General features: G+C 38.5%; 1 protein-coding gene across 1 annotated transcript; it reads right to left on the reverse strand.

Moving 5' to 3' along the window:
- Window positions 1–2474: 2474 nt before the first annotated feature.
- zgc:195282 (uncharacterized protein LOC100192223 homolog) lies at window positions 2475–9679 on the reverse strand. Its single transcript, XM_037690438.1, has 4 exons — window positions 9637–9679; window positions 7313–7407; window positions 7163–7217; window positions 2475–2566 (listed from the first exon to the last, which is right to left on the reverse strand). Exons 1-4 carry the CDS (start codon window positions 9677–9679, stop codon window positions 2475–2477), a joined length of 285 nt encoding a protein of 94 aa, XP_037546366.1.
- Window positions 9680–10059: the final 380 nt, after the last annotated feature.

Below are 10059 nucleotides of genomic sequence, written 5' to 3' on the forward strand. Positions count from 1 at the left end.
AGTGCTGATATTTATTTGAAGGGACCACTGGCACCCAAAACTCATATGAAGGACAAATGGAGGAAATAGACATTTTCTTCATGCAACCTTTATTTATCCAGGTTGGTCTCACTGAGTCACGAGGACTCATTTATAAAAGAGACCTGTTTCAGACAAACCACAGATAAGGTGCAGAAAACAAGAAACAGACATAAAATGCATATAAAATAAAAAGAAAAAATGGTAGCAATATAAAACAAAATACAAACAAGCTACTTTATGAAACGAGGTAAAATACTAAGAACAGGAACGAGTCTGCGTTGATTTTTGCCATGAACTTAACATTTGTTTAAAACTTCCATTAGAGAGATCAAGGTCGAGAGCTTCAGGTTGTTTTGCAAGGTGATCCAGGAAACAGGGGCGGAGTAGGAGAAGGCTCTTGTTGCCGAATTCAGGCCGCAATGAGGGTACACTGCAGGTAATGATGTCTTGAGCATGCACGCTGTTGCTGCACTGACAATGTGTCATGTGGGAGGAGATGTATGAAGGAAACAGATATTTAAAAATGAAAGTGTACCAGTGAGAGAGTCTGCGTGAAGTTAATGATGTCCAGTTAACCAGTGAATACAGGGTGCAGTGATGGGTACGGTAGTTACAGCCAGTTATGAATATAACGCACCGTGATAGACAGCATCCAACATCTGCAAGGAGCTGGCAGGGACGTTCATGTAAATTACCCAAGTTCCCCAAGTATTTATAAAAATCGACAAACTCAGTAGGAACACCATTCGAAGATAAGATAGGAGGAAGGACTGCTGGTACCAATTTTCTGTTTGAAACAACATCTCTTTGCATTTATCAGCGTTTAGCACCAGTTTGAATGATGTTAAATGCAGACTGTAACAGCTGGAAAACCTTAGCAACTGTTTTAGCTCGTCAATAAACAACTGTATCATCGGCATAGAAATGCAAGGAGGCGTCAGGAAAGATCTGACCTACATTACTTATGTAGATTGTAAAAGAGGCCGGGTCCTAAGACTGAGCCTTGTGGTACACCACTTCTGACACAAATTACAAGAAGAGCTCTGAGAACTGATAGATAATGAACACTTGTGAAATTGAGTCAACATATTTGTCAGTATACATTGTTTTGTTCTTAATATTATTGTTTGTGTTTGTGGAAAACAGTTAAATAACATTATCCAAAAAAAAAAACGACTCAACAACTTTTTTTTTTTTCCTAACCGGTCACATGTAAAAATAAGCCCTTTCGTTTAAATATATTTTTCGACTGTACCAAGGAGAAATTAATAAAAACCGAAGCACTTCCTCAGTTTTTACTGAGGTGTACCTTGCCCTTTAACTCCTATATGAATTCTGCAAACAGTCCCGTCACCCAGTGGCCTCTCTTAGATTTACACCTACAGTTCTGGGCTGAAATTCAAAACCACTTCTAATTCCTGCATATTTTATTGCCGAGGACTCAAATGTTTTAATTCTTGTTTCATGTAAATTCTTGATGGCCCGGATCAATAGTTTCCCAGATTTGTTTGAGGATGTTTCAAACTTAGACAATTACTTTTACAGCAGGCATAATGACTGAGAGGAATAAAAACCCAGGAGTGTTAACGAAGCCAGCATTCTGGAGGTTGTTCTGTTCTTCTGCATGTTTTGCAGAACAATCGGTGCACACAGCTGCAGAAACGGAAAGCCATTGTTGTTCATTCACCTGTGCTCTAACTGCTCCTTCAAGTCAAAATGTCTGCAGGTAAATAGGCCTGTTTTCAGAACAGGTTTTCTGTTTGTTAAGCTATTGAGCTATGAATCATTCAAACATAATAAAAGGAACTTAAGGATGAGTTTATAAGTGATGCACAACTTGGCATATACTTTAAATTGTATCTTTAGGCATGAACTGGTTACAAACATGTGATGCGTTTTGTTTGGTGTAGCTGCATTGGTGAAACGCTCCAAAGATGCAAAAACATCATGTTTTTCAAACTTGTTTTCAAGCGGTATAAATCATTATCACAGCAGTTTTCTTCTTTAGATATAAAAAAATATATAAATAAAAGAGAGAGAAAAAAGCAAATTGCACATTATTGCAACAGGTTGCTCGGTAAAGTGCCTGAAGAAAAAGTTTCAAACTGGGCCTTTGCTAAGTTTCCATTCTGAGTTTAAGTGCCTCTTTTACCAGAATGAGTCATATAGGTCAGAGTTAAGTGGTTTAAGAAAGGTCAGATAGAAAAATTGCTTGAAAATGAGTAAAAATGCAGCCAGCGTTCAAAGGAAAACTTTGAAAATACATTTCAAAAGTCTAGAAATATTGCCCAGGAGTGCTTGAAAAGGCTACAAACAAAGCTGGCTCATTGAAAGATAGAAAGAAAGATATGGGGGTTGGCTCAAGACTTTTGCTCAGTGCTTCCACAAGCGCTCGTCTCTTTATGAAGACAGTTTAGAAACTCCTGCACATGAGCCAGCTGATTTCACAGCAGTCATGTGATCAGTGCAGAGGGACAGGAGGTGAAGGAGACATTGGGCGAGGAGGAGGAAGGACGGAAATAGGGGAAGCATGCTTGAAAGGAGTCTGATGAGACCAAAATGGTCAGGAGAGACACATACTGGTAGCTCTTTTTAATTTCTAATCCCATTACCTCGTTCACTTTGGCTGTCCTCTCTGTGCACGGTTTCTTCCTCAACCGTCTTCATCTCTCATTTCCATCCCTGATTCTCGTTCAAGGGTGAAAAGCAGAAATATTACTGTTGTGATGCATGGCATCTGACAGGAGAGGACATCAGCATATCTATTGCTCTGCACCTTCGCCACCACTGGGTGACAACTAAAGCCCTGCAGCAGTCGAAGCACGCTACATGAACGCACGTGAGAGTGAGAGATGTGTCTTCGCTCACTGCAGCATCCATTCCAGCAGATTCTGCTGGCAGAAGACGTGCTTTCCTCTGCCAGCAGCAACCACCCGTATCCATCCCTGCTTCTTTCCTCTTGGCTGCTTGATGAGGGAGAGCCCTGCAGCTCCACTCCTTCCTCATCTGCATGTGTGATATCTGTGATTAGAGTATTTGTTGGCGTTTGAGTGAACGCAGCCACCCCATGTGTCCAAAAACGACAGCATGCAGGAAAATGATTGTGAGGCCAAAAATTCCAGCACAGATGCATCTGAGGTTTTCTACAAGAAGATTTAAGCGTCACTGTTCAGTCTTGGAGCATTACTTTTAGTTGTAGAATCTTGAAGGAGACATGGAGGTACAAGAATAAATCTGCTGCTAAAGACAAAAGAAAAGAAAAAAGATGAGTAAGACAACTGTAAAGAATAAATATTCGGGATCAGGGGAGCGGAGCGCCACGAAGAGCCCAGCTTTCAAACACGTGCAGCATTTTATAAAACTTCTGCGAGAGCAGGAAGTTTGCCGATTCCACCTAATTTATATTTTGATTTTCATCCAGGATTCAACTAATCTGAGCGTGAATACGTGCAAACATCAAAATGATCAGACTTCTTGATCCCAACTAGCTCGTCCATTGTTGACCTGTCTTCAGTCACTTTGGCTGTTTTTGTGGGTAAACAAATACAGGCAACATGATCTGTGTTACTGAACCCTGGTGCAGACTGACACGAGGAACTCAAGGGTAAAAGTAGGAAAATTTTTATTTAAACAAGCAAAATGCTGACGTGGCAGCAAACTCACAAAATCAAAGGATCGGGGGGTACACGGAGGAAAACAGAGCATGACGGCTATGGGAAGCACAATCCACGGATGAGGTGGAAACAGAATAAAACGTTGTTAAAAGGACCCTGATGAAACAATATGACGAACAACTGAGGTGATGATTCAATTCAGTTCAGTTTATTTATATAGCACCAATTCATCTCAGGGCACTGAACAGAAACATTCATATATAAAAAAATAATAACAACATTATTTATCTGAGGAGCAGACTGCTTTGAATTTAACTCCATCACAGAGCTTGAGCAAGCATGAAGGCGACAGTGGGAAGGAAAAACTCCCTCATGAGGAAGAAACCTTTAGCAGAACCAGGATCAGGACAAGAGGACCATCTGCTTCGACCGGCTGGGTTTGGTAAGAACAGATACACAATGGCAGGTCAAGAATCACGTTAAGATAGAAATAGTATCAAATGAAAACTATTCAGTTTTAACAATTCATTTAAGGAAATGTGGTCAATTTGTCCTCTAGTAGTCTAAGCCTATAGCAGCATAACAAGCCAACCCTAACTATAGGATTTATCAAGAAGTAAAGTTTTAAGCCCAGTTTTAAAACTGGACAATGTGTCAGCCTCATGGACAGAAACTGGAAGTTGGTTCCACAAGAGAGGAGCTTGACAACTGAAAGATCTTCCTCCTGCTGCTGGAAACTCTAGAGACCACAAGTAAACCTGCAGTCTGAGAGCGAAGTGCTCTGTTAGGAAAATATGGAACAACAATATCTGTAATATAAGATGGAGCTAGGTTGTTGAGGGCTTTGTAGGTTAGAAATAAGATTTTGAATTAAATTCTAGATTTGACAGGGAGCCAATGGAGAGAAGCTAAAACTGGAGAGATATGATCTCTCCCAGTAACTCCAGTTAAGACTCTGGCAGCAGCATTTTGGATCAACTGAAGACGTTTTAAAGAAGTATTTGGACACCCAGATAATAAACCATTGCAATAGTCCAGTCTAGATGTGACAAATGCATGATCCAGTTTTTCTGCATCATCTTTAGATCAGATGTTTCTAATTTTAGTGATATTACGCAGGTGGAAGAAGGAGGTTCTAGTAACGTTTTTAATGTGGGGGATAAAAGACGTGTCCTGATCAAAAATAACACCAAGATTTTTAACATTAGAGCTGGAGGACAGATTAATGCATCTAAGGAGGGAGAAAGACTGCAAAATTATTTCCTAAGATGCTCAGGCCAAAAACTAATACCTCAGTCTTGTCTGTGTTCAAAAGCAGAAAATTTAGGGTTATCCAGGTTTTTATGTCTTTAAGACATGCTTGTAGTCTAAGTAGCTGATTGGATGGACAAATATAACTGAGTATCATCAACGTAACAATGAAAATTTATCCCATGCTGTTTAATAATATTATCTAACGGAAGCATGTACAAGGTAAAGAATATTGGTCCAAGCACTGCACCTTGAGGAACTCCATGACTAACTTTGGTGTATGATGAAGATTCATTAGTTACATTTACAAACTGGAATCTATCAGATAAATATAATTAAAACCAATTTAGACCCAATCCTGTAATTCCCATATCATATTCAAGTCTCTGTAGTAGAATGTTATGATCAACTGTCTCAAATGCAGCGCTGAGGTCTAACAGGACCCGTGTAGACACCTGTCCGTTCACATGAATCACATGTTAAGATAGAAATAGTATCAAATGAAAACCATTCAATTTAGCAAATCAATTTAAGGAAATGAGGTCAATTTGTCCTCTAGTAGTCTAAGCTTAAGGCAGCATGACAAGCCAACTCTAACTATAGGATTTCTCAAAAAGGAAAGTCTTGGATTGGAACAGGTGAAGGTAGCAGACTGAGGACAACACTGAAAAGGCTGACAGAGTGAGAGATGAGAAATGACACAGGAAGACAAGAGAAACTAAAACACAACGAACAGAAACAAATACAGAAAAACTAAACACACAAATGTGACCTGCTAGTTGGTAGCCGATCACAATATTTACCAAAATATTTTATATATAAGGACAGATTAATTTAAATTTTAGCCTTTAGCCTTTTAGCCATCCTATTTGTTAAAAAAATAAATAAATAAATAAAATACTGTGGTATGCTTTTTATAACTGTTTATTGTTGTTGCTGTTGTCCATTGTTGTCATTTTTCTTTGTTGAAATCAGGTCTCTCTTGTAAATGAGTCCTCGAGGCTCAATGGGATTTACCTGTATAAATAAAAGTTGATTGATAAATTAATGTGAGGAATAAATTGTGTAGTTTTATTTTTTATTTCCTAATTTTTTTAACAGTCTTTTTAACTTTGTAGTGAGTACCTTTGAAATTATGCCAGTTTTTTTTTTTATACCAGCACAGATGATGATGTTTAACTGACTGATTTGATTTTATCAGCTGAAAATATTTGATATAATTGATGTCTAAAAACGTATTAAAAAAGGTCATGTGTTTTCTCATTTTTGCTTGAATGTGTTCTGCTGCAGAACATTGTTCCTCATGACTGGATGGTTAATTCTGCACCAGCTTGTTGGTCTGAATTCTGCACTTTCCTGACTGTTTTCTCTTCAGAAGCATCTTTTATTTTAGATTTCTGACCTCACTTTTTTCATCAGTTTTACTTAAAAGCCTTGATAACAGTAAATTGTTGGTGTGCAGCCACAGAATGAACTGTGATCCTTGAAAATCTTAATTTAATATAGCAGGAAGGAAAGTCTTTTTTTTATTTATTATTTTGAACCGATGTTGTGATTTTATCCCTAAAGGTCTGGTTCCCGTGGAGAAAAGACGCAGTTCAGGACAAAATCCCTCAGATATTGTCGTGGAGAGTGAGACGTATGTGCGTCCACTTGTTGGCAGGAATTCATTTGTTCATCAATTTTATACACCTGATGTCTCACACATTCATTTCTCATCTGTCAATTTGTGACAGGGAAAACCAAGAGTGTTTGCATGGCAGAGTTGAATAAAATCCTCAAAGTTTAATGCAAATAATCAACATTTATCTATTCAGATGATTTGTGTGAACAAAGTCAGAGAATCTTACAACTAATCAATGAAAATATCTTTTTTATTTTCAAAGAGGAACAATGGACTGGTGCACAACAGGAGGGCAAAATAAACTAACCAGTTTTAAACTGGGAATCATACAGAGTGAATAAACATCCACGATGTGTCAGGTTGACACGGATGCACATGATAAATAATTATTTAACTGACAGGAATGTTTTCTTAATATCATATTTCAGTCCATTCTTTGTCATTAATGTCACAATTATTTGAGCTTAAAATTGCCTCTTTCAAATGTCACCATTCTCCCATTTTTGCTCAGTCTGGTTGTGGTGAAGGCGATGTTGAGCCACAGCGACATGTCACCTGTTACCTGTCAAGAATGAGTCATATATATGAAAATATTCAAAGGTTGTCTTTGTAAAAACATATATATGTTTGAAGTTTTCCGTGGGAGTTATACCTCTTGGGCCAAACATCTTCATGTAGCAGTATGAACAATACGGCCTCTCGTCATACTGAAACACAGTCACCAGTGCTGGATTACTGCATCGTCCTACTCATTCACCAATCAGTACTTTGCTCATATTATGCCTCATTTCATTTTTAATACCTCAGCGTGTTGTCCAGCCGTGAGCTGTCGGTTGCACTTCTGACACTTCAGACAAAGAGGATGGTAGTCCCTGCCCAAAGACCTCTTTTTCTCACCTGCAGCAAGGACAAATGAGAACATAGATTTTTGTATCACTTCACTAGAGAATCAGTTTACTGTATTATAGCTTCAAATCAGGTTTTTTTGCTGTTAAAAAAGCAACAGTAAGTCAAACATGTAATCAGTTTAGGGGAAATTTAAGTGGCTGGTGCAGACTGTTCCCTTCATCGGTACAAATAGGCCAGACGCTTTGATGCTGGTAAAAAAGAGGTAAGTAGGCCGGGTCACATCGGGCAATTTGAACTTCTCTGGACACAAATAGGCAAGTGAAACTTGCTGCAAAACAACAAAAGACGTGTAGTTGTGTCCTGCAAGGTGGCACAGTGGTGTAGTGGTTAGCATTGTTGCCAGCGAGAAAGTCACAGGTTCGCCTCTGGGGCTTTATATGTGGAGTTTGCATGTTCTCTTTGTGCACGTGTGAGCTCCCTTTGGTTACCGTATTTTCCGCCATACACGTCGCACCATCTTATAAGTCACATCCGTCCAAATATGTCTAATAAAGTTGAAGAATCCATAAATATGTTGCTTCGCTGTATACGTCGCATCTATTATGCATCACAGCTGACAACCCAAAAATGTTGTGCAAAAAATCAACTGGCTGCCAAATGGCGGCTGTGGGAGGGTGCACAGGATGACTTTAACAAAAAATTAACAAGATTAACACTTAAAAACAATTATTTGTTTGCTCTAAATTATAGCAAAGGTGTGTCTAAGTCTAACTTTTCCTTAATAAATCACTTTGACGGTCAAATCAGTTGCATTTTCAAAAGCCGATACGCGGAAACAGGAACACGCAGAGGGCGACTCGCTGTTCATTTCTTTGAAATTTACCAAGAAAACCAGCCAAAAACAATTATTTGTTTGCTCGACTTTATAGTAAAGATGTGTCCCAGTTGAGCTTTTACTTAATAAAAGGACTTTAACGGTCAAATCAGCTGCATTTCAAAAGTATTCGCTGCCTCGGTGCTCCGGGAGCGTGCTCTGATGGAGGAAATCAGGAAGGAGGAACACTGAGTATTTCTTCAAAATTTAACAAGATAAACACCTAAAACAATTATTTGTTTGCTTGACATTATAGTAAAGGTGTGTCTCAGTTGAACTTTTACTTAATAAATTCACTTCAATGGTCAAATCAGCTGCATTTCGTTGGGGCGGCGCTGCGAAACGAAGCTGATTTGACGGTTGCTTCAAGCAAGCTGGACAAAGTTGATATCTATGGCAAGCCAATTGTGTCATTAATAGCTGCTTTAACCTATTACATGACACAACAGCATGCCATACTACTTGAGTGCCATCTAGCGGCTGAAAATGGTAGTGTTCAATATTTTCAGTCAGAATGAATGAAAATGGTCATATCTCAGACAAAAATTGGTTTATAAATATGGGGAAAATTCCATAAATACGTCGTTTGGGCGTATGAGTCGCAGGGCATGCAAATTATGCAAAAAAACACAACTTATATGTCGAAAAATACAGTACTTCAGTTTCCTCTCACAGACCAAAAACATGCACGTTAAGTTCATTTGTAACTGAATTGTCTGTGGGTGTGAGTGAGAGCTTTAATTGTCTCGTTTGTCTCCATGTGGGCCTGTGATGGATTTGTGACATGTTCTCACACAGTGGTAGAGCACCGGCTGTGACCCGAAAAGAAGAAAAGCAGGTAAAGAAAATGGAAGGATGTTGTCATGCAGCTTTATTTAAAAGAGACAGAAACCCAGAGAGCAGCTTGCACTCGTCTCAGACCCACATCCTGTTGTCATGTATGAGTGTGTGCACGGCTGTGTGCATGTGATTCCAAGAGAAACGAGAGTGTAAAGAAAAAATTTAATTTCTGATGAAAATGTCAATTCAAGCATTAATTTTAAATTCAATCAAATGCTCCTTTTTCATGAAAGACGTTTGGACTTTTAAGAAAAATATACAGTTTAGTTGTAAAGTTGATGGTAGTTGTGCTCCATTTAGTTGTATTTATGTGGATAATATACTATAAATATCGCTGATGGTGGGACAATAAAATAGGCTGGAGGTGATGGTATAAACTTGAAAAATTCATTGTTACAAAAGTATCATTTAAACAATTTAAATACATTTAAATCGCTCCTTATTTCAGTTCATTCTAGACTAAACTTAACCACTAAAGTGAAAAAAGAGAAAACTATGAACAAAGGCTGTCAAACAAGGCAGAGAAAGGCAGGAGTGTAAAAAATTAAGTAGGCCAGACTCACCAAAGTAGACAGGCTTTCCACAGATTGGACAGTAGCCTACCATGGTCTGCAATTATTTATCACACAGGGATTGTGTGTTTGCACGAACTTGGGCTCAGGTTGTGATGGATTTTATCCTGCGAGCGCATGTGTTTTGCATGTGAGCGCTAGCTAAAAATCAACAGGAAAACTGTTGAATTGTTAAGTATGTCAGCATCTTGTGAAGTCAAACCCGGATGTGGCGAGAAGAACGTCACAGGAAGAGAGTGAGGTTTGAGATTTAAGATGTGAACAGTCATAGGTGGAAAACCAGAGTCAACCAACAACTCTGTTTTCCACTCAGTCTAAAAAAACACACACAGAGAAAAACATATATTATATAAGTTCAGTAGATCTTTTTATAATCATGTGTAGCCAACAATCATGTAAAAAAGATGGGTGAGA

The sequence above is a fragment of the Nematolebias whitei genome, chromosome 16 (genome assembly GCF_014905685.2).
Source record: "Nematolebias whitei isolate Nwh7 chromosome 16, NemWhi1, whole genome shotgun sequence".
NCBI lineage: Eukaryota > Metazoa > Chordata > Actinopteri > Cyprinodontiformes > Rivulidae > Nematolebias > Nematolebias whitei.

Excerpts from the sequence above, each read along its gene's own strand:
- zgc:195282 (XM_037690438.1), bottom strand. The coding sequence starts at position 9,679 with ATGGTAGGCTACTGTCCAATCTGTGGAAAGCCTGTCTACTTTG. Across the intron at positions 7,408-9,636 it reads TGGAAAGCCTGTCTACTTTG|GTGAGAAAAAGAGGTCTTTG; the intron begins GTGAGTCTGGCC and ends TCCTTGCTGCAG. Across the intron at positions 7,218-7,312 it reads CGGCTGGACAACACGCTGAG|TATGACGAGAGGCCGTATTG; the intron begins GTATTAAAAATG and ends ACTGTGTTTCAG.